This window comes from Phaethon lepturus, unplaced genomic scaffold, assembly GCF_000687285.1.
Source record: "Phaethon lepturus isolate BGI_N335 unplaced genomic scaffold, ASM68728v1 scaffold5972, whole genome shotgun sequence".
NCBI classification, from domain to species: domain Eukaryota; kingdom Metazoa; phylum Chordata; class Aves; order Phaethontiformes; family Phaethontidae; genus Phaethon; species Phaethon lepturus.
In genome coordinates this window covers 25,968-49,708 of record NW_010525415.1, presented here as the reverse complement: position 1 = coordinate 49,708, position 23,741 = coordinate 25,968, and the positions used below count along the sequence as shown (strand labels likewise).

The 23,741-nt window shown below is 43.8% G+C and overlaps 1 protein-coding gene across 1 annotated transcript in view; it reads right to left on the bottom strand.

The window, feature by feature from the left end:
- Positions 1–1,472: 1,472 nt before the first annotated feature.
- Positions 1,473–23,741, bottom strand: part of MMP24 (matrix metallopeptidase 24 (membrane-inserted)) — a 46,417-nt gene continuing 24,148 nt past the window's right edge. Inside the window, exons 4-8 of the mRNA XM_010282730.1 lie at positions 17,276–17,437; positions 5,569–5,783; positions 4,344–4,482; positions 3,163–3,429; positions 1,473–1,886 (exon numbers count right to left, since the gene is read on the bottom strand). Coding sequence (XP_010281032.1) covers positions 1,549–1,886; positions 3,163–3,429; positions 4,344–4,482; positions 5,569–5,783; positions 17,276–17,437 — 1,121 coding nt within the window. The 3' untranslated portion in view covers positions 1,473–1,548. The remainder of the gene's footprint in view (positions 1,887–3,162; positions 3,430–4,343; positions 4,483–5,568; positions 5,784–17,275; positions 17,438–23,741) is intronic.

Genomic DNA, 23,741 nt, shown 5'->3' with positions numbered 1-23,741 from the left:
AAATTCAGTTATAGGCAGAGGGCTTACAGTAATCACCTATTCCTTACAGTGAGCGTGCAAAGCAGTTCATGTGCTTACGTGAATGGCACTTCTGTACAGGGCTGGACTTCACCATTACACTGCAAGTAACTTCTTCCACTCTTCTTTAACATGGTAGAAATACCAGCATCAACAAGAAAATGGACTAAGTTTGTGGTTAGGACACAACATCCTAAACCATTCACAACTGTAAGAGGGATAAGCAGAAGGTACTGTCATAGGAAGAGACTTGTGAAAAGTTACTAGCTGAAAGTTCAGACATTTATCTAGCCTTTACCTGATTTTTATGTCTCTGTCAAATGTGGCTAGTGAGAACTCATTCTACTGTGTGGCATGCTTCCTTTGGTCCTTGCCAAATATTTGCCTGTGAAGAAGTAAGCAAAAACAAAAAACCCCAAATTTCAAAGGCATACAATCTTTGTAACATCTAAAGGGAGTGGATTTAGTTTTATAAACAGGCCTAATTCTTACTGTATCTTGACTATTTCAGAAAAATATAATGATGGTCTCACTCCAAACAAACATTTCCATTCTCCTGAAACCCAACATACAAATTCCACAATCTAGTTATACATGCCACATAACAACAATTCATCTTTTCCCAGCATCTTAACAGGGGCAGAGTGCAGTCTACGTCTATACATATTTTTCAGTATAACCGTAACCATTGTTTCATTGTTTCTTGCTGATGGGAGCTTAAAACAACATCATATGACATTTAAATATTTCTTTCATGAATGGCTCCCAAAACAAAAACGTGTTTTTCCATGATTGTTTTCTTAGACCCAATTACTTTGACTTCAGATTGTCCCAATCTAGGGCTTGATGTTGCCAGGTAACATTGCGGTGTCTGGTTTGGCGCTTCTTGAGCTTCTGCTCTGCACTCATTTACCTCTTTGAGTGCTTAGTGGTTCCTCATGCACTGTGCTGAGTGGCAGCGTGGATTAGTTATGAATGTACAAAACATCTGACCAGCAGGTATTGGAAAATTGTATCCAGGTAATTCCCTGGATTTTTTAATAAACTAAGAAGATCTTTTAGAATGGTTCAGCATCAGAATGTCTTCTTACGATACTGAATCGTTCCTGTTCATAGATTTCATGATCGTAATTCCTTTATGAGGCAGCTATTAAAAAAATGGTTCTGTTCAGAGGTGGTTTAGCTACACTGGAGAATGCTGGGTTTAACAGGGAGCACTGGTGCAGGGAACTGAAGGAAGTTTCCCAGGTCAGTTGAAACCTGTCAGATGTTAGCAGAGTGAGCCCGTGGAGGATGGCACACCAAGACTGACATGTAACTGAGGCAGTAAGAAGGAAAGAGGCTCCACACTGCAAGGCTGCCTGTATTTTTTCCAGTTTTCTGGCTTCTTTCAGTCCCAGGCTGTCCAAAACTTGTAGGTCACTGAAGTAGTTCTGTTTGGTAGGCTTTTGAATGCATTTTTTTTCCTTTTTTTTTCTTTTGTCCATAGTCCTCATCAGATCAATGACCTGAAATGTGCAGCGGGCTGTGTCATACCCATTCCTGGACAGGTCTTTTGTAATACACAACATTTTGCTGCACCTCTTTGTTTTTAAACTGGAAGATCGTGTATACCAAGACAAGGATACACAGAGACAAAATGCAAGGGATCACAACTGCAATTGCATTTACAGTGCTAGGCACATCATTTATTGTCACCATAATATCCACATCGTCGTGGGGGAGGCGTCTGTCTTTGCTTCGTTCAACATCTTTCTGGTTACAGCCCATCCAGTCTTTGAGGATTGACCTGGGGTAGCCTGGCTCCACACTCAGCCTCTGGTTATCGAACTTCCAGTACTCCTTCCCTTTGTAGAAGTAGGTATAAACTAGGAGAGAAAACAGAGAAGGTTTCTCACCACACCATTTCCAACTTGGTAAGCTGTGCTTGGGTGAGGATGTGCAGAGAGTCTGAAAGGCTGGAGGCGGCAGCTGCCTGGGACAATAAAACATGTTCACCCAGGGCATCCCAAAACCATTGAAAAGTGAAGGTGCTTCTGGAGCTAGGATTTAGAGGAGAAGCCATAACCCTGGCTTGCAAGTGCAATGTTGCCCACAGAGCACTGTTACCCATGTGAATAAAACCAAAAAACTAACTAGCTTTAGTGTTCTGCAGTGAGTTATTTTTTACTAAAGCAGCTGTAAATACGTACTCATCTTACCAAGCAATTAACATAATCTGCAGAATGATAGTGTGTGCCTGGGTGCGGTAGTGTTTGGAAGAATGCTTAAGGTTTCTGTTCACCCAGCCTGAGGGAGCAGATGCTGAATGAGAGTCCTTTTGGCCACATAATCCGGAAGATTTGGCCGTTGTGAAGGAGGAGTCTTGTCCTGCTGCTAATAAAAGGCTGATGGTTTATGCTACATGTTGTCTGAAGTACCCCTTGTCTCCCCAGTTTCAAATCACTTGAGAGTGATTAGAAAAAAAAAAGAGAGGGGAACAATGGTGAAAGTGTTGGTTCTCCTGCATCTGTCCTCCAGCTTGGCTGGCTCTCACTGCAGTCCTCCAGCCTAGCCCAGCTCTACAGCCCTCGTCTCACACCACAGCCCCAAATTTAAACACAGCTTCAAGAGCACAAGCCCCTTCTGTTAGTTCTTTCCCCAGCTGGAAGAAGAGGAAGAAATCTTCAAATCAGAGAAAGAAATGTGTTGGAAGGAGCCCCTGGAGGTCCAAGCCCCCACTCTGTGCATGACTAACTTCAGAGTACATTGGGCAGGTTGGAGCCTGTACCAGAGTGAGCAAGTGAGCAAGGTAGGAAGCTAGGAGGAAAATGTAAGTTACAGCATCCTGACAATCAGGGCCCAGGAAAACTCTAGTAGGGGATCTTGTGGCAGCAAAACCAGAAAAAGTTCCCTTTTCCATCCCCCAGAGCTGGCATTACGATAATGTGGTTTGGCAGTTGAGGAGGTACATGGGTTGGGATGAGGGTCAGGAAGGATCTCAGACTGCTGATGCTCACAGGTACCAGTGTGACCCGAGGACTTCTGAGACTTGATTCCTATCTCAGAAAATATTCAAAACACCCCACACCCAACCACCCAACTCCCAGGGTAGACAAGCTATTACCAATCTAACAAACAGGTCTAATGACTGCAGATACATACAGCCTTCTTTGCTGATAAAAGCTCCCTGTGGAGCCTGAGGGATTCCTCTCCACACAGTGATGGGCTTTGGGTATCCTGGGTCTGTTGCTCTCTTGTCCTCGTTGTACCTCCAGTACCGGTCACCTTTGAAGAAGTAGGTTTTGCCTACTGGCTCCCAACGCAGAGCCGTGTCGATGCCTTCCCGGGGCAGACAGCTCCCCAGCTCTACTAGGCTGTGTGGGTAGCCTGGCTCTGCTGTCACTTCTTTAAAAACCCAGTATTTATCTCCTAGAGATGAATGGGGACACAAACAACAAACAGATTTTCCTAATTAGTAGTTTAATCAATACAAAATGCCACAATGAATCACAGCATGTTGAGGATTTCCAGGTTTAACTGTATTATGTGAAAAAGCTGTTTGTTTTGAACCTGAAACATCCTGATTTCATTTGCTGCTCCTGAGCTGTTGTTTTGGAAGAGATGTTAAACAACACTTTCCCATTTACCTTCTCTAGGCCAGTCATGACTTCAAAGACTTCTCTCATACCCTGTCTTTGTCATCCTTCATTCGGGCTGAGGAGTTCCTTGCAGGTCAGCCCATACTTTTCGATCATTTCTGTTGCCTTTCTCTGAGCCTTCTTTAATACAGTTTATTGAGCTGAGGGACTGAAGCTGCAGTCATAAATTCAGAAGACCTGGTACTGTGGTTTTGTGCAGGGGCATGCCGATGCTTTCCAGCCACTCTTCCTTGCTTACAACTTGCTCTCAAGTTACAGGATGCTGTTCAGACACTGTGTCAGTGCAAGGAGCTAGTGTGGGCTCCAGCATAAGGTTGGACGTTTTGTCTCTTTAGGAGACAATTGTCCAGAAATGTGGTTTGGGAGTGCCCTATACCTGGAGAGGCCCTAGTGCCGTGCTGAAACATGTTCACAGAGATAGGCAGGAGACTGACACTCCCTGGGAAATAGGAGCTATTTCTTGTTATCACATAGAAACCAACTTCCACTAATTAATAGTAGCTTTATACAGAGATTGTCCTGGCAAGGCCAGCCCACACTAAACTATATTTGAAGGATTAGTGGCTGCTTGAATTGTCCCTTTGGAAAAGGACAAGGATGCAGCATACCTGTTTTCACCATCTTCATGCCATAAGAGTGTGATGCAAGGCAGGTGTGGTAGGCTTGTACTGAAATGTACTGTACCTTTGAAGAAAACGAATTTTCCATCAGACCGCTCATAGGCTGCATCAATCTTTGTGGGGAGGCCTTTCCAGAACTGCTCAATTTGCATGGGATATCCCTCCTGCACTCGGTTGTTGCGCAGACGCCAGAACCAGCGATCCTGAGAAAACCAGAAGCATCTTCAGACTAATTTTCATCTTGCAGTCAAATCAGGCTGGGTGTCCAGCATCAAGTATTACTAATCCCTGCCTAGGCCCCGAGAATTCCTGGTTCAGATGACAGCTCTAACCCAACACTGCCTCCAGTGAGGGAAGCACTTTATGGGGATTGCTGGTGCTGTGAAAAAGGGGGAAAGGAGGAGACAAAACAGGAGCAGCGGGGAGCAAGTTGACAGTTATAAGCACTATGAAATCATTTGTGAGTGACCTCTCTGCATGTCTCGTCACTGAAGTGTCACACTTCTGGTACAACTCGTGCTCAAGTATCAGAGCCCAGGAAAGCCATACAGCATTAACATTACCTGGTGAATGTGTGAAGCACACAACGTCCGAAGGCACAAAGGAGCTATTAAATATCCCTTTAGATATGAGATCATAAGTTAAAGCCATGGATGAACTATTTTCAGTTCAGGCATTTTCTGCAACTGATGTGGTCTGTCCATTTAATGACCTTCAATATATCCCTCTCCACATTCACACCCATTGGGCTGAGTGAAAGCTAGAGGTATTTTGGGAATGGGACCATGGATTTCCATATTCAAGGCACTCTTAACATGGGTTATCAAGCAAAGCCTCTCTTTCATCCCTGGCTGTAGTTTACAAGCAAGGTTGACTCAAACTCCTCAACAGCTTCAGGTAGGCTGAGGGTTCCCTGAAGCCTAGGGTTCGATGCATGCCATCTCTGGAGGCAATGAGGCTTAATCTCTGGTTAGGTACTGGTATTGCTTTCTGGCTTTACAGGTGGCTCCCCTCTGAGCTTGATGGTGTCTGAATTCTCTGCCACTGCATCCAGTTCACATTTTGGTGCACAGGCTGCCTGGGCATTTTGTGAATCCGATCAGGCACTGTTTCCAAATATTACAGAGCCAATCTGCTTACATTTCCTTCTAATATTGCTCTTTTATCAGTCTCAGAGGAACAGAGCTATTTTTACAGACATTTCAAATCTCACTACCTTATACTTCTATTAATCTCTTCCAGCAGTAAAACTAAAGAAAGACTCATGGGTAAGCAGGAATTCTTAGTACCTTGAAAACAAACATTTCTCCTCTAAAGAGAGCCACGGTGTTAAAGTTGCCATCACAGATGTTCGGTTTCGTGCCAGGAGAAGATGGCCTATCACCCAGAGGAGGACTAGGAGGTCTTGGCTGTCTCTCATGTTTTCTTTCCGAAGTGGAGTGAATTCTGCGAACAGGAAGAGTCGGTAAAGGCCTGGTTGGCTCCAGGGGCTCAACAGGAGGACCTAAAAGTGAAAAGAAAAATGCTTAGCAAAGTGGACAAGTTTGGATTTTCTGTGCTTCCCTCATAGGTTTTAAAAGGCAACAGGCTGGATGAATAGCACTGCGAGGAGTTTACATACTCCTTATGCAGAACTCATTCCCTAGAAATGAGGAGCAGAACGAGATGCATCCACACGTGAAAGATGTCCCAAAACAGATCATGAGCAGTAAGAACTGAAGAAGAGCCAGTATGTTTTTGTGGGTCTTCCCAAGGATGCTTGAGCTAAAAGGAAGGAGAAGCCACACCAATCACGTTCCCAACTGAAAGGAAAGTTAATAACCCTTGAATAGAAATGTTTAGTAGACCATAAAAAACCAAACCAAAACAAACAAACAACCCCCCCCAAACCAAAGCAAAACCAGAAAAAAGTTAGGGTGTGAAAACAATGCTACAATCCAAGGGGAACTGCAGGGGAATTTAGAAATTAGAAAGCAATTATTTTATTACAGTTTCACCAATTTTTACTTTCAGAACACCATGGGAACTCTGATGAACGGCCATGATAAGGGACTATGCTCCATTCAAATGATGCCCCCCACAAGCACAGCTCTTCCCTTCAATCCTTACCCAGCTTGAGATCTGACAAGGCTGCAGGAATCTAAAGAGTTATAAAAATAGAAGTGACTTAGATTTGGAGCAGAGGTCTGCTTTTAAACTGATGATTTCCTGAACAGTTAGTGATAAAATCTGGACCAAATCTAATTAAGAGAGTCATGGATTTCTTGTTGCTTCTCAGAGAAGGCCACAAACTAGTATGGCAATAAGCAGAAGGCTACTAGAAGCAAGAGATTTTTGGCAAGTTTTATATCTAATGTAATCAAATGGGATTTGATTGTTTATTTGCATGAATTATGGTTTCAGTCTCTGAGCAGTGCTTTTGAAGGGGCTATATAGAGAGCTTGCAAGACAAACCTCCACCAGTGGGCAGAATGGGGGCTGACTTTCATGGTTGCTGTACCAGTCTCACTGTTTTAGGGGTTCAACAGCACTGCTGATGCGCTTCACGCCAGCTGGAATTACTGAACACTCGCACTGGACAAGGGTCATCCTCACAGGCTGAAAGAGAGTTACCCTGCCTTGCCCATACTCAGAGAAGGACTTTACCGCTAAGGATGTAGATATCCATGGAGGCTACGCACCTGCGGGATTAGAAGAGGACTTTTGCAGATAAACATTCTGAACTATGCTGCCTAAAATGATGGTTAGGTTCCCAAGTCCCCATGTCAACTTAACTGTTAAATGTTACATTTTCAAAGGCTTCCTATAATGAATGAGTGCTTAACACGTCCTGGAAGGGTCATTGGGTTAGTGAAAATCTTCACAGCTAGTGCAAAAGAAGACATCAGAGAAAGCCATCATATTCAATTGTTATTCAGGTTGTAACAGTAAGAATCTTGTGTGTAAGTTTCATGGATATTATGTTCAGAAAGTAGCACTTACTTAGATAATGTAGTCCAACTTCCTGCAGTACCAGCCCAGAAACCTCCAGCTGCAAGTCCTGCAATGAGCCTAATGTTTCTGGTGCAGATATAGCACATTTTCCAGAGTTCAAGCCATAGAAAATCCTCTATATGGCACAGCAAATTGTTCCAGTGATTAAGACCTGTCACTGCTAAAGTCTGTGTCTTACCTATTGTCTGAGTTTCTGCAGCTTTAGATTCAGTATTTTTTTTCTTATCTCTAGTGTCTCAACATTTCATCATTTACAGATCTTGATGAGGATGCTTTTTAAATTCTCCTTAATAAGCTAAATAGACCTGTCCTTTCTGTCTGTTGCTGCAATGTCTTTTGTTTTTAAGATCTTGAGACTTACTCTTACAGCTCTTTTCTAAAGCTTTTTAAAATGGATCATTATATTTCTTCAAGGTGACTTGTCCCCATAATGTGATATTTTGTGCCATATGCAATTTTTATTAAAAGACATCAAATATTGCTTACAGATATCCTTTAGATGAGGATTCTCTGTTGATTCTTGGAAAACTGTCTACATGAAACAGATAAAAATATTATACTGATACCGTGTATTTCTTATCCCCCTCCATTCTTAGCTGTTCAGTGCCCAGTGTCTTGGCAGACCATAAAGTTCTTTTAAATAAAATTCCCAAACTGTGATGATACTGCTAGTGCTAGTGATCTGTGAATCGTCCCCAAATGACATGCAGCAAAGGTCTCCAGACACTGCCTGTCATAGGAGCAACAGGGTTGGACCCCCTTGTTAGCCAGGCAGTATGGATGCATCCACACTAGTGTTCCAGTTCAGCTCAGGAGATGCTCCATGATTTGCAATTTCGGTGCTTTGACTCACACTGAAGTTCATGAAATGCATTCGTTTTGGACAAAGCTAGACTTGAAGATGCACTTCTGGAGTGCATCTAGGATATTGCAGCTGCAAATCAGCATCACAGGGCACAGCTAGAGCTAATCCTCAGTAACCATCCCCTTCCCTGAAATGCATACAGAGTGGGCATCAAGTCCTTAGCACTCTCTTTACTTAACACCATCCCTAAATACTGTTGTATCTATAGATGTGCTACTACTATTCCTGCTAGAGGAGACATTGTTTGCTAATACAGCCATAGGCAACTTACTTATTGTGGTGTGAACACACAGGCTGTGCAAAGGCATCGCCTCCAACAAGTGGCACGCTAGCTGACACTTCTGGTTCAGGCTGGAAAGCTCGTGGAAGTTGGAACAACGGGATATGCAGCAGAGGAAGGGATGGGAACAGGGAAGGAGGTCCAGTCAGATCCTACACAAAGCAAGCTGGGGTTCTGGTTTGTTCAGATGGGGCATAGGAGCACAGTGTTCAGTTCCTGCTTTGGCAAATTAAAGGAGCAGGAAACTGGTAACCTGTTTTGGCTGCCAAAAATGGTACTTGGTGCCTGGTATAGTACCTGAATAAATTAAGTTTGAAAACCAGCAGTCTACATGCTTGGTGAAGATAAAAAAAGCTTGCATTAAGGAAAGGTAAGTCTTGACTGGGATCTTAAGCAAGGGAACCATAAGCAGTGACTTACTGCATACTGCAGGTCTCTCATTAAAGAGCACTGTGATCCTTTTACTCTTGTGCTGCCATCCACACAGCTTTGAGTGGCTGTGTTTTGTAAATAACATTGAAAAAACTCTAATGCATGTCCTACATAATAGGATTCCTCTGCCAACAGATTGATACAAGGATTATTTTTCTAAAGAAGACTACAGCATGTTGCTACAGAAGCACAGGAGAGGTGTAGTTGTTCGTTCCCTCCCCTTTGCAAGAGGCTCACGCTGCCGCACACTGACCAAATCAGAGACGTATTTCTGTTGCCACATGTGGATCAGAAAAGCCTCTTTGGTGGTCAGTTTAACTGATACAGTGGAGCAATTTCATCAGACAGCTCTTTGGCAGTTTGCAGAAGACCGCCACCAGTTCTGACACAGGACAGACCCCTGTGTTGTGAGAGGCAGCTAGAAGCAAATTCACAAGATGATGGTAAGGAGGACTCCGAGGAGCACTGGTGCCTTTAAAGAGGGTGAGATGTGTAGCAATATCTGCAATGCAGAGAGGCACACCTGCTGTCAGAGGGAATTGACTGGGAGGGACCCAAGAAGTCACTGTGCGTTACGTACTCAAACTGCTCGCTGGAAAGACACCGAGTGCGAAAGGGAGTGATTGCCAAGTCGGGGCAGTTCTGTTTCTCAGACACAGCAAACAGATAAAACAAGCCAAAAACTCTACGCTTTGAGAGGAGAAGAGAGCAAGAATAGAGTTTTATAGAGATGACCATTAGCAGTAAGATGAGGACCTGACATTAATTTTTGCCCCCTCTCTTTTAAAGGAAAAAAGAGTGAGACAGGAGTAGCATCTAAAGAAAATTATGATAAATGTGTCTGATGGGTCACAAAGACATAGAATCTGATAATAAGGCGCACAATAGGGACTAAAGTATTGTGGTCATATGCAAGAAATTTAACATCTCATGCATGATTGGAGTTGTTATTCATTCTCTCTTCATCACTCGTATACCAGGTTACAGCCTGCCTTGCCCCTGCTGCAGGACAGCAGTCATGCTTAACTCTCTCACGTTCAACTTAAGTGCCCAAAGTCTGTCACAGTCTTCTGTAGAGAAGAGGAAAGTTAAAATAGCACCTGCAACCCAGAGGACCAGTGTAAAGGTTTTAATTAGCCCTAAATTAGCCCTACTGAAACAGAATGCAGTAAACTTGCAAGGCAGAAGCAGTTGTACACACTGCGGTCAGGATGGTGCAAATCAGCAACGATTCAGGTGAACCAGAGATTTGCATTAACTGAAACATTTGCTAGAGCAGTGGAAAGAGATCACAAGTCAGCAACAACGGAAGCTGGGCCACCATACATACTCAATGCTTGCAATGGCCAAACTAGCGCTGGCATATTGCTCTGAAGGCAGTAGCCAGCACTGACAAGGCTTCCCACACATTTTCCAGGTGGTAATGCAACTTGCCTTTGTCATTTCACTTAAAATATTCCTCTTACTGTCTTTCCCTGCCAGCCACGGATTTTTCCTTGATATTTTTTGCTTCTTTTCTTGTTTTTATGCATTCTGGGACTTCTAATTTATCCTAATGGAAGTCTTGTCTCCTCTTCTGGTTATACAGGTTACATTTTTATTTTTCATTGCTGCCTTTGCTTTGTCACTGAGTGAGGGTGGACTTACAGCTAAAGGTGGAAGGTAATCCCACAGTTATGCACATGCAAAGAGCAGAGAAGCACACATACAACATGAAAAGCCTCAAGTACCAGTGCTAGGCAGGCAGAATTTGGTCTACAGTTAGGGGAATGGAAAGCAGAAGCACAACCTGTCCATTGCTAAAGATGCTAACTCGTAAACCTAAGCCGCTTCAGCGCACAACCCGGCATGAAAGCAGAATGAAGAAACCCAATATAGTTTGCCAGTCATTACTATTTCCAGAATCTCATCACAGTAACCTGCCTCCAAAACAGATGGTCAAAAAGATGTAACAGATTTATCAGCAGCAGAGATGAACGTGTAAACAAAGAGTTACTTAAGAGATGCTGGCACCTTGGTGTTTATTACAGGAACTGATTACACCCATCACCGATATACCTAACCAGGCAGTATGGCACGTAAATCACAGCTTCTATCACTACATTTCCAAGCAACTTGAACTTGAGAATCAGTCAGAGCAAATCTCATTGACAGAAAAATTGAGAGAGGCTATTGCATGTGTCTGCCATTGGGCCTGAACTCAGTCACCGGGTTATTGTGTGTGAAGCCAGCACTGGAGCCGAACCCACCCCTGGGGCTGAACCTGCAGCCACTTCCACACGGGAAGCAGGTAAGAAACCTCCTGGAGCTGGAAACTCTACGTTCTGGAGGGAAGCAACTTGCTGGGGCTTTACAGACACTGTGTGGAGAAGAAGACTTTCTTCCTCTCTATCACAACCAAGGCAAAGAATGTCAGAAAGCTTTTGGGTCACAGCAGATCACCTTCAGAGTGTGACTTCCGCCACTGGCACTTAGCCTCCTCCCTTCATGCTTCCTCTGTCGCAGACCATCTGAATACCAAGGTGACCTGTGAAGATAACACAGAGAGAGGAGGCATTTAGGAGCCACTGTGTCGATAGTTGAGGACAAAATATAATTGTACTGTCCTCCTGGCTATTGACAGAGTGTTCCCTCAACTGCACAACACCTGCCTGGAGGCTCAGCACCTTGCATGGCTCAGCATCCGTCCCAGCCAGCTCTGCGGGAGCCAGGTGGCTCTCCAAGCCTGCCAGCGCAGAGGACGCCCTTTGTTTCAGATCAGGAGAGAAAACAATCCACCTGCAAACAAAGGCTTGTCTTTATTGTCTTAATATTCACTCCAAGAATAAAACTATCATTCAGACAACAGGCAGGCAGTTACTCTTTTGAATAACATACAGGGTTTTTTTAGTTGTAAAAAGCTGAGCTGCCTGCATGTTTCTGCAGGACTCTACTAGCTGTCCAGGTACACAGGAAAGACTCCTGAATTTCAAATCAAAATGTATGATCCAAATAAGCCAGGGAGAGTGAGAGAAACCCACCTGGGTGCTCTGCAGACTCCAGGACAGAGGAGAGAGGTCCCTGTTCATATTAAATGAGCTAGCTGAGGTGGTCCATCCACAACAGCTCAGAGCTCAGGAAGGACTCATTTCCCTTGCTTGCTTGGTAAACCTGTCCACAGGGCACTTTGCACTTCTGGGGTTAGGCTTCAGCAGTGAAGTGAATTAGCTATTTCAGTTAGTTTGGGTATCCTTGCCACAACAGTGCACTACAGTCTGCAGAACAAGCCCCAGCACCCACAGCGTACCCAACGGTTGGGCAGTTGAGGCCCTCGTGATCATCACTGGGTGGCAGGAAGGGCTTCTTGAGCCCTTCTTGCACAGATGCTCTCCTCTGAATGACCAACTGCCACCCAAGTGATAGAGCATTCACCTGGAAGACAAGTGTCCATGGCTGAAATCCTTGTGCTAAGCCAAGGGGAATGCTCTCCTGGGCTCTGTAACGAGGCGATTCACCTTGCAGTTGGGTTCTCTGCTTTGGGTGCAAGACAACTGGGTCCAAAATTCCCAGGCATAGGCAGACAAATGATGACAGTTTGGGGCTCTGCAAGGTGTTCCATCTGTGGTGCTTGCAGCCCAGTTCCCCTCTGGAAAAACTTTTAAGAAACCTGACATCTGCTCTACTGCAAAGCAGAACATTTTTCATACTGAGGAAGATCTGTAGGATGAAAGAAGTATTTCATGCCCAGCCATAACATAAAACAGTGTTTCTCCATCAGCTGAGAAACCTCCCAAGAGAGGTTGGCTCCCCCCTCAGCTTTCCCCCCCACTTGGGGTCAGGTGGACCCCAAGCACAACACTGGGAACCAGGCCATTACTCCCTGCCTGTTTTTCGGAGGAATGGGAATGGAGATCTGGCATACAGCAGGTGAGACTTAGTGGATGCACCAGAGGTGGAGTCCGGTATTTCCTGCTGGGTCCAACAGAGTCTCTGGACAGGAGGAAAGGTGCAAATGAAGGGATGCAACATAGCGAGGGGGTCTGGTATTTCTGCAACACGCTAGAGATGTGGCACCACGGCAGATACCTCCAGGTTTCTTATTGCCACGAATTTTCCTTCTCCTGCCCTCCTACAAGCACAGCACCATGCAGCATGGATCAAAAGTCCCAGATTTTGCAGCTTCTATAGGTAAGGTCTTGGACATTACTCTATTCTCTTCCCACGTTCAAGAGGACATTATCAGCAAACAGTCCTATGCCTAACGTTTCCAGGTCCTGCACAACAGCAAAGCTTGCTCTGATGGTTCCAACTCACAATGCAGTGTCACCACATGGGGCATTTTGCACCAGGTCTTTCTGCTATTTCATCACAAGCCATCTCACACACACACGTAGGTTACAAGGATCTGGGATTGCTCTATGGGCCACCATTGGGAAAAGGTGAGGGATGCTATGAAACCCATGCTTGCTGCACAGGAGTAATGAGGACGCAGAAGGTGCTATTTGCTCATGGACACAGTGCCCTGCTGATCCCCTGTTTCTGGATGTCAGAGCTGGTGGTGTCTAGTTCCTTGGCCACGGACTGGTGTGGTTTCACGACCACCCTGGACCTCATCCCTCATGGGATGCAGCATGTACACTGACTGGGAGCTCTTCTCTTGAGCTGCAGAAAAAGATGCATGAGGTTGACATGTCCTCAGTGAGATTTGGCAGGACACAGACCCTTGAGGTTGCCTCCAGGCTTAATGATTTGGTCTATCTTTGAGTAATTAGGAGACCCTTCCTTTGTGACCTTAAGCTTTGAAAGGGCCTTGAAGGTAATGGCCTGGTTTACCAGCTCCAAGCATCCATGTGGACATGAATTTTTCCTGCACATCATGTCAACCCCTCTGCTCCCCAGGCATACTGTCAGAAGAGTCACTCCCAACATGAGACGCTGCTTCACAGCCTACTGCAAAAGGGTACTTGGAGCAGGACGTGAAGAACGGGAGAACTAGTGCTGAAAGATGATCAGTTCAGGCTGCGTGACAAGGCCATGGCTGAGTATGTCTCTCTCCATCTGCGCTGTAACTGCATGCAGCCCTGACTGCAACACTAGCAAAATTTAAAAGAGGCAGTCAACAGGATATCCAGGGGACCTACATAATGGTATTATTTCCAGTTTAATTCCTTCCTGGGCATGTCAAGTGTGACATGGGCACATAAGTACAGTGGGAGATATTCTGAAAAAGCAGTCATGATATTTCCCTCATCTTGTCAAGGAACATGCTACAAGAAGCACTGATCAGAAGATGGAAATACTGCTGACGTCTTACAGTCTATAGTGTCACACACAATGAGCTGCTGGCCTTTTCATCATTAGCTCGTAAGTGGAAATAACATTTTAAACATTGACCTTATTATACTAACTAGCATGAAACACAAACGAGTTCACATCACCTACTGTCTCTTTAGGTGAGTTGTGAAATAAATCCAGCAGAAAATAACTTAATAATTCAAGAAATCAGATTTAGACATATTTCTTTTCTAATAGATAAGCAGAGATACAACATAAAAATACATTTGAAACGCATCATTCTAAAAGAAGGAGACAAAATGGACTTAAGCTTTAGTATAGCCTCTGTACTTTGTTCTAGCAACTTCAGTGAAATGAAAAATTGGAAATTTTAAATGAATTTATTTTTAAAAAAGGATGCTACACTCAAAGCAGAGGCTCTGGCTTTATAACTTATTTTGTATAGTAGGTTCCTAACTAATACATATTGAGCACATGCTGCTGCATTGTAGAGAATGTCAAAGCAGCAAGAAAGCAGGAGGTTTTGATTTTTGGACAGGTAAGGCACAAAGCAGACTGGCACTGTGGAACACATTAGTTGAGTGTTCCTGCTAAAGCTGCAACAATGATATTTCAGCAGTCCCTTCTCAGTTGTTAGAAGCTCAGATGAAAGGATCTGTTCTCATATCCAGTTCCAGGGAGAAACATAACCTGCATTTTCCATCTTTTCTTTGTGAAACGTAAGAGTAAAACCTAGGTTTCGGACCATAACTCTGTGCTAAGGGCCAAAATCTCCACCTGGGAAATCAAAGATCCTACTGCAGAAGCTGCTCCTTCCTCTCCCCCGCAGGACTAGTTATCTCTACAACCACCAACACTATCCCCAACCCACTCCAGTTCAAAGGCCTCAGAGAAGAGCCTTGCATAATTCCATGATAGTCAACAACCTAATTCCTAATTACTACCTGCACCAGGTAGTAATTCATTCATACTGCTTTTTTCAAGCTGAATTAAAATTTTAAGCATATTATGTTGCATACAGAGAATCTTAACATAGTCAGTGGCTAAAGTTTAATGTCACTACGTAAGTGAAAAATAAGTGGAAGGGTAGTGGTGCTGCTGCCAAGCCGTAGGCAGTACAGTACTGAGCTCTCTGCTCTGTCGTGGCTGTACACAAGAGCCTGTGCAGGGCTCTCACTAATTGTCAGGGCCCTGAGGACACTCACAGGTCTTAATGGCCCTGACCAGTGTCACCCGGTACCTCCACCCCCACCCATGGGCCCCACTTCAGCTCAGCCCTGGGCACTGGGTCCCTGCCCAAGCTGTGCTGCGGGAATGCTGGTCCCCAGCTCAGCCACAGCTCGTATTGGATTGAACCACAAATGTGAAGAAGCATGGCTGTCAATTCCTTATTTGCTCCGCTTCCAAAAAGCTATCTGAAAACAGAGAAACCAGTATTTTTTTCTTGATTGCACTTTCACTGTCAGTGATAAATTAAATTATCTTTTTCTTTATGATTAGTCAAAGTTCACAGGAACTAAATCAACAATTCAAAATGGAAACAGTGTAATGACATTTCAGCAGCTTTCAAAAATGAAACTTAGGTATATTATTTAATGAAAGTTTAATACTTACTACCCCAGCACTTTATTTCAAAACCATCCAGAGCCTCTGTTATCCTGAGCATTTGAATACATACTATGTTAAAGTATGCATAGTTACATTATACCATCAGACAACTGCCATGCAACTTCATCCTGGTAATGGACAATAAAGAGAAATCTGCACCTGCACTAATGGGAAGAGCCAGTTCCCCCTAGCTGTACTTCAAGCCGTCTTATTTTAAATGTTGGACCTTACTTGGATATCTGCCTTACAGTGAGGATGAACTGCACTCTACAAGTGCCTGCTTTTGGCCAGTGCCCAGACAGAAGTCAGGGAAACTAGCCCAGAAAGAGATTTCTCTTCTTTAGGCATCTACATTTGACCAAATGAACCTCATTTCAGTCACCAAAAAAAAAAAAAAAATCAGACTCAAACAATTGACATACAGTTTAGACCTCTAAAGTCTTGCTGGACTGCTTTAGAGTCTTATAGGTCTTGGCACAAATTCTATTAGCAGTAATTTAAAATTCACTGGCAGATCACTGATGCAAACGTTGACTAGTGTCAGGTCTGCCACTGAGAGCAACCCCTTAGAAACACCAGTTTTCCCACTGACAACTATCTTACAAGGGTTTTTTTCAGGTCTAATTCATATAATACCTGCTCTACTGGTACTGGGAGCTAGTATTTGACTCCAGATGTCAAGCTGCTGCAAATGTTGCCTAGCTACATAGCTTAGTTGCTCTATGCTACATTTATTAAGTAACCTCTCTGTCAAACTTGCACTTTCCTCAAAGAATGAAACCAGGGACTTCTGACAAAGCCTGTTTTCCACGGGCTGCCACAGACTGTATCCATTAGCATCTTCTAGCTCAGCCTCCCCTTGACTGTGGCTTCTAAAACCTGCATTTCCTTCTGCTCCCAGAGTCTCTTTCGGCCAATAATTCCCTGAAAGTCCTTGTCCTCCCACCCTGGTATCCATTATACTGTCACATGGTACCACTTCATCTCCAGTCCCTTGGTTTTCTCCCATAATCCCTCTGCCTCCTTTTCTCTGGCTTTTCCTTGAGCCCATATCTTTGTGGCACATGTACAACAATGTTCAGATGGAAATTAAAAGTGTTCCCTAAGCAGATCCAAACTTTTTTCCCCACCTTCTACATATGGAGAAAAAAATGAGTGCATAAACACTTTTTACCTTTCCTTGATGTTCCATGTTCTTCGCATTCTTCCCCTCTATTTGCACTGGCTGCTCCTAAAGGACAAACCTTGGGTACAGCAATTGCCTGTTTTTCTCTTTCTAGTGCTCCTTGATATTGGGGACATAATGAAACATGGAGCAGCAGTGAGATCACAGTGGTTTGATTATCCTGACTTGTGCAAAGATATTGCCACCGGGACAGTCGTCTGATACTTGGCTGTGGATCAAGGGCTTTAAGCAGTTCAGCTTATGGCAGGAAATCCAACCCACCAGCTGCAAGCATTTTGGGTGCTACCTGTCTGTGGCTGTAAAATACTCACTAGACTCGAGGTCAATGTAAATAGATGAGTGGATAGTGTTGCTCACCATAGATTTTCTGAATTCCTTGGAGGTCATCCTGGGGCAGTTTGAAGTTGTGTGTTTCCATGTACTGGTAGAAAGGAGCCATGATAGCACTAGGATCATTGGAGTGTTCCAGACCCAGTGCATGTCCCAGCTCATGGACTGCAACCAGAAAGAGATCGTTCCCTGTGGAAGGAAGGCACAGCCAGGTTAGTACACAGCCACAGCCTGACACAATCCCAAGCCCCACTTACTCATAAAGTAAGAAGCAAATGCTTTGCTATCCTATTGCACAGCAGGTCAGCGCCTGGAGATGGTTTTAGTCCTGAAAGTCTGTGCAGCTTTTATAGTCATTGTCACAGAATGGGCAGGAGGCTCCCAGCCCATGACCACCCATGACCATAAGCACCCGCAGACCAGGTAAAAACAGGCAGCTGCCGGGAGTGAATGGATACCGACTGTAGACTCTTTTGTAGAGAGTTTACCGAAAATGGCTGACAAAATAGGCTGCTCTGATACCATTGCCTCCTTATCCGAGTGCTGACAGGAGAGGTGAGAGCACTGCCAGTCTGCTAGTCAACATGCAGACTTCTCTGCTAGTACATGGTGGAAAGGGAGCTTTGTCCCCCTTCTGGATCCTCTGGTGTCGTGCTCTGATCTGACCTGGACCACCAAATCCTAGGGGAGATCTGTAAGGCACTTGGCAAGACAGGAGGAAGGACAGAGAAGACCGGGGCTAACACCCACCGTAGCACGTGTAGTACCTGGGACAACCCCATCTCCTCTAGCACAGGCTCCTCAACATGCTTTTACTTTGCTGGACTCCATGGCAGTCCATGTCTGTGGGAGGAGGTGAGCAGAGGTAGCACCATCCTGCAGGAGGTAGAGCCACATAGGGAAAGGTTGGGTTGGATCCCAATGGCAAGAGGGAGAAGGAGGAAGGAGGAAAGAAGGGACATGCTCCTGACAGGAAGAGAAAGGGCTGAGGAGCCCTGTCTGGTCCAGAAGCTGGTAGGAGTGTGAAGTAGGAGTACCTTCAGCTCCGTATTACATGGATCTGGGACCCTCATCTCCTTGAACTAGTGTCCTCCCTGGAGGTCCTACTCTGTGAGGGCACCTTGAAATGGGAGGTGACACAGGCAATGCTGTGTGAGGGATGAAGACACAGCCAACAAGGACAGATGTAAGAGCCTCTGATGCCAATAAAATGCCTGAGCCCTCAATTCTGTCTGGATTTGGCTTCTCTGCTTTTTTTGGCAAGGCACAAACCAAGAGCACTTGCAATCAGACATGGGAGAAACAGCTGGCAGCGGCAGCTCAGTGGTTACTTTGCAGCATCTCCAAACAGCCTACATCCCTTTCCCACCTCTCCGAATGGCAACATCTTAGAGGTAACAAAGTCCAGTTTTGTGTACAAAGCTGAGCTCTCCTTGGGACAGGAGCTGCAACAGTGATTCACGTAGAACTATCTCCACTTTTAAAATACTTATTGCTTCACTGTTACCCATAAAAACGTGACAACATCCCTGCAGGGCTCTGCAAGTCTTCACAGCAGGCTGCTTTGCCAGCATCTCAAGATACCTAAAGTCAGTTCAAATACCTAAAGTTGTTCAAATACAAATGTCCAAAAACGTATGTGGGCTAAAATTTAGCCAACTCTGTATTTAAAATTCCATAATTTCTGTTTTCAGGAAATCCAAATGGGGACTGACTTAATAATTTTTTCTCATCTAGTATGTGCAGAACAAGTCAATAAAATGTCCAACAGCATAGTAGTAAATGCATTAAGCAGTTTCATGGTAAAGTTTGTAGGACTGATCACTCTTCATGGGTTTTCAGAAACTCTCAAGCTTAGAAGATGCACCCAGTTTTCAAAAGGGGTTCAAAGTCCTGTTGAAAATTAAATGGACTTACTTTCTTATATCACTTAAATGCTCATGGAAGCACAATTTTCATTGCTAGCACAAGTACTCACACATGGAAGTCCATGATGAGAGATACTCAGTACAGAGCTGACTTTCATGAGAAGAGTCTCATGAATGACTTTTGCCACGGGCTCATGGGCTGTGCCCATGCAAAGTGCTTGGAGACTTTTTCCCTCAGCAATTTGGTGGCATTTTCCTTCTTGCTGAAATAACTGAAGAGTCTTTGTACTGACAGCATGTGTAGAACTTGTCTCTATGTAAGTCTACATATAAATTATGTAACCATGTGACTTGCCTGTATGTGCCAAACCTTTATCAGGAGCATAAGATCAGACACTATTTTAATAAGTTAGTTTTTAAATAACCTTCAACCACTTGTTTGTGCCCAAAACAAATGCCAGCCCACCTAACAGCTGGAAAACAGAATCACACAGACTCAGAATGGTTGCGTTTGGAATGCACCCCTGGAGATTGTCTAGTCCAGCTCCCCAGCTCAAGCAAGGTCAAGTAAAGCAGATTGTCCAGGACCGCGTCCAGTCAGGTTTTGATTTTCAAGTTTCTTGTATTGGCAAGTCCTGTACAGAGCACTCCAGATGTGCTGAGTAGAAAGGAAGGATCATCTCCCTCAACCTGCTGGGAATGCTCTTCTGAAGGCAGCTCTGCATGCTGTTGGCCTTCTGTGCTACAGGGGCACACTGCTGACTTCTGTTCAACTTGGTGAACCAGATGGACCAGGATCCCCAGGTCCATCTCTGCAAACTTGCCTTCCAGTCTGTCAGCCACCAACAAAGCCCAGGTGCAGGGCTTTGCATTTCTCTTTGCTCAACTTCATCAGATTCCTGTCACCCCATTTCTCCAGCCTCTCGACGTCTCTCTGAATGACAGCATGACTACTTAGCATATCAACCACTGCTCCAAATTTTGTATCATCTTTGAACTTGCTGAGGGTGCACTCTGCTGCATCATTCATGAAGATATTACAACAATACTGACCTCTGTTGACCCCTCTGACACATATCCTAAACTCCACTATCTCATGGTTACTGCACCCAAGGATGCTACTGATCTTCATGCTACCCACCAGTTCTTCTTTTTTAAGTATCAGGTCCAGCAGATCACCTGTCTTTATTGGTTCCTTGATCACCAGTGAGACAAGTAAGAAGCGTTCTGAGATGATCAGCAAGCCCAGTAAGATGAAGGCTCATACCTGAGGAAGGATGTCAACAAGCATGCTCAGGCCAACCAGCTCTTCCACTACTGAACAGAAATGCACCTTCTCCTAGTTATCCTTATGAAATATCTATACCTGGAAATACGGACAACTGTGGAAAACAGCTGCTGCTGCTGTTTTAAAACACCATTTTAACTGACAGTGGTGTGTGAGGATGCAACAGAGCATGCAAAGTTTTGGCTGGGGAGCTCTGCTTCCTTGCATCTAGAGGTAAGGGACTCTAAGAAAGGAACCTTCCCAGTTCTAGCACAGCCACAGAGGACAGGTCAACACTGGAGTGGAAAAGCTATCCTCCTAAGGGAGGATACATTGCTAGTGCTGGGAGGTGGTGGCTAGAGCAGGCGAAGTGGAGCTAAAGAGAATTTCTAGGAAATTAAGTGACTTCCACAGAAAGTAGGACAAGAAGCTCCTCTTGCTTCTCAACAAATACTCTATCAATGCTGTGGTTGATTATCATCTCAAAGCCTTTGCAGAAAGGCAGTAGAATGGCACTAGCAGACATAGCTCCCTCTCCTTCTGCTCTCTGCCCTGGCCAAAGATTTCTCACCAGTTTCATCCCCTCACCTTTATTTTTGTTCTATCCTTGTCCCAGACATAGTTCTCTTCCTTCCAGCCCACCCATGTCATCTGCCTTCTCCACCCTGCTATATTCTATAAGTGTCCCAGCTCTGAAAGCTGCTAAGTCATTCTCAGAGAGCAAGTGGACAGCATCCATTTCGTGGGAAGAGGAGACAGAAGAAAAAAGTCTAAAACCATTTCGTAGCACAGAGTGCGCAAAAACCCAGCTCTGGATTCATCATTCTATTTCTCTTGAAGGGTCAGTTTATATCAATTACATTGTTAAGCAAGAAGTTCCCTTTGATTTTGTAAATGGTAGGGAGTTACATACCGTGGAAGAGAACACATTGTACATTTTCTGTTCAAAGGGTGGGCTAGGATTTGCTCTGGAAAGAAAATATCAAGGTATAAAACTATTGCCTGACAGCATACTTCCCTCCTCCCACAGCCCTCAGCTTGGAGCTGCCATGGCTCTTTGTGTACTGTTACCCACTGCTGTTTGGCTGCCGTTTGGAAACTGTCCACTCAGCTCATCTGCAAGAGTCTTGAAAGGAGTCAGTACTTCTCAAATTGTTTCTTGAACATGCAGTAAGGCCTCTGACCTTCATGTTCTCCACAGTTCTTGTCCAAACAGCACTCTTAATAACATCCATCTTCCTGGAGCAAGATTCAGAAGGGAGAACTAATAGCCTACCTTGATGCTTTGCTACTCATATGGAAACAAGGTCAGACAATCAGATAAAGCTCCTTAATTTCCTGTTCAACCCCTTCCCCCAAGACCAAGTAACAACTAACACTTGTATTCAGTGTACACCAGGCACCTGGGTAAGGCAGTAGGGTGAGGAAGGAACTGACTACCCTTACTTTGTATTTGCGGGGAAAGGTCCCAAGAGAAACCCAACAATTTTTGTTCATTTGCACCATCTGTACAAAATAAACAGGTCTGCTTAGAGACCTGCCTGAGCTTTCTCCTTCCCCATTCTCAGGAGGCATCCAAAAGTCCACCAATAATCACCAGAGAGAGGATGACCCTGTAAAACTGGGGGTAGCTTTACAAGTTGGTTCATTGAGTGAAATAGTTTGACCTGCTACACTAAAACATAAACACAGTTAATTTAGCTTTAAAGTTGCTGATGTGTTTTCCTTACCAAAACAATGTTATCACCAGAGAAAGTTATAATTGAGGACACACCCGTAACGATAGAAAAGCGTTGCCCATTATCATGATGCCAAACCAGGTGTATAGACTGCTTATCTTACATTCAGTTTAATAGTTCTATACTCTCCATGCACACACCAGACACAGAATACCCACAACTGGAAACTTACCTTTTAGTTGAATTTTCTTAATTAAAAGTAATCTAAATCTGTGTTCAGAATAAACCTCCTATTAGCTGATGTATGCCCAGCTGAGCTAACATACTTAAGATAAATTGCAATATAATCCCACACTGAAATCAGCTCTTTAGTTAAGCACTCACAAATTTTTATAATATACTACCTTTCCTTGCAGAGATAAGAAACACATGGTTTTATTGCAACATCACAGAGAACAAGAACACTAGTCACAGATAAACTGATTTATATATGATCTTCCTTCTAGTCATACACTCCGTCACTCAGGCTGCTTTGAGTTTCATCTTCAGCTGGAAAAATGGCTGTTAAATCAGGTAACAGACATCTTGAGAAAGGTTTTTCTTTATGAAACTGCTAGCACATGCCTTCTTGCAGAGTTTCATTCATTTTAATTATGAAAATCCGTAGCAAGACCTCTTCTTTATTTGGCTATGTAACGCATTGCATAGTAGGGTATCCAATTGCTGTAGGTCAGCAAAAACCCTCATTTAAATCCCTATCAGTTTACAGTAATAGGTCACAGGGACACTATTACAGCAATGTTGGGACATTACTATCAGTATTTATCCCTGAGCACAATAGCTGTAATGAGTGTAGGTAGACTCTGTAAAGTACCTAGCACAGTGGAGTATTAAGTCCAGGACAAAGCTTCCAAGACAACAGAAGTACAAATAATATTGTATATCTGATTAATAACAGAAAAGCAACTGTGAATATCTGATCTTTGTTATATTAGTTTTATACTTTATGAACTGTATCATCAAGCTAACACATCTACGTATTGCAGTTTACTCAGACATAATTAAAAAGACATATGAAGTTTAAGTTTAGAAATTTTATTAAAGTAAGAATGATACTGGAGAAGTCAGATCATCGGTTGTGACAATAGCATGCCTAGGGTAATTACAGAAAAGATGGTGTGAACTAAACACGCTTTAAATACACTAAAAATGAGCCCTTCCACTCCAACAGCCACGTAGAGACAACTGTTTTCCAAGCACAACTTAAAGAAGCTTTAGGGCTACTCTAAGCTATGCCTTGGTTTTTGCATCTTCAGACTTTGTAGGTCAACACCAACAAACAGAAGAACATGTAATTTGTCTGCACTCCTCCATTAACCTCCACAACATGCTCTGCTCAAGAAAAGCTTTTCAATCTTCTGAAGACGATGAAGAAGTAGTGATACTGCTCCTCCATTTGTTTGCATCAAATGAGATGTGGAAAACAGCTTTTCTATCTTAGAAAGGAAGAAAATACATGTTAAAAAGAAATATAGGTTTCATTTTGTTCATAAACTATTATCACTATAAATATAGCAATGAATATGATGCAGCTTAAGGACTTCTTGAAAACTCTTAAGAGTGTCTTTAAACAGCTTCACTGGAGAAAGAAGAGTAAGTGATATGCAGTCTTAACAGAA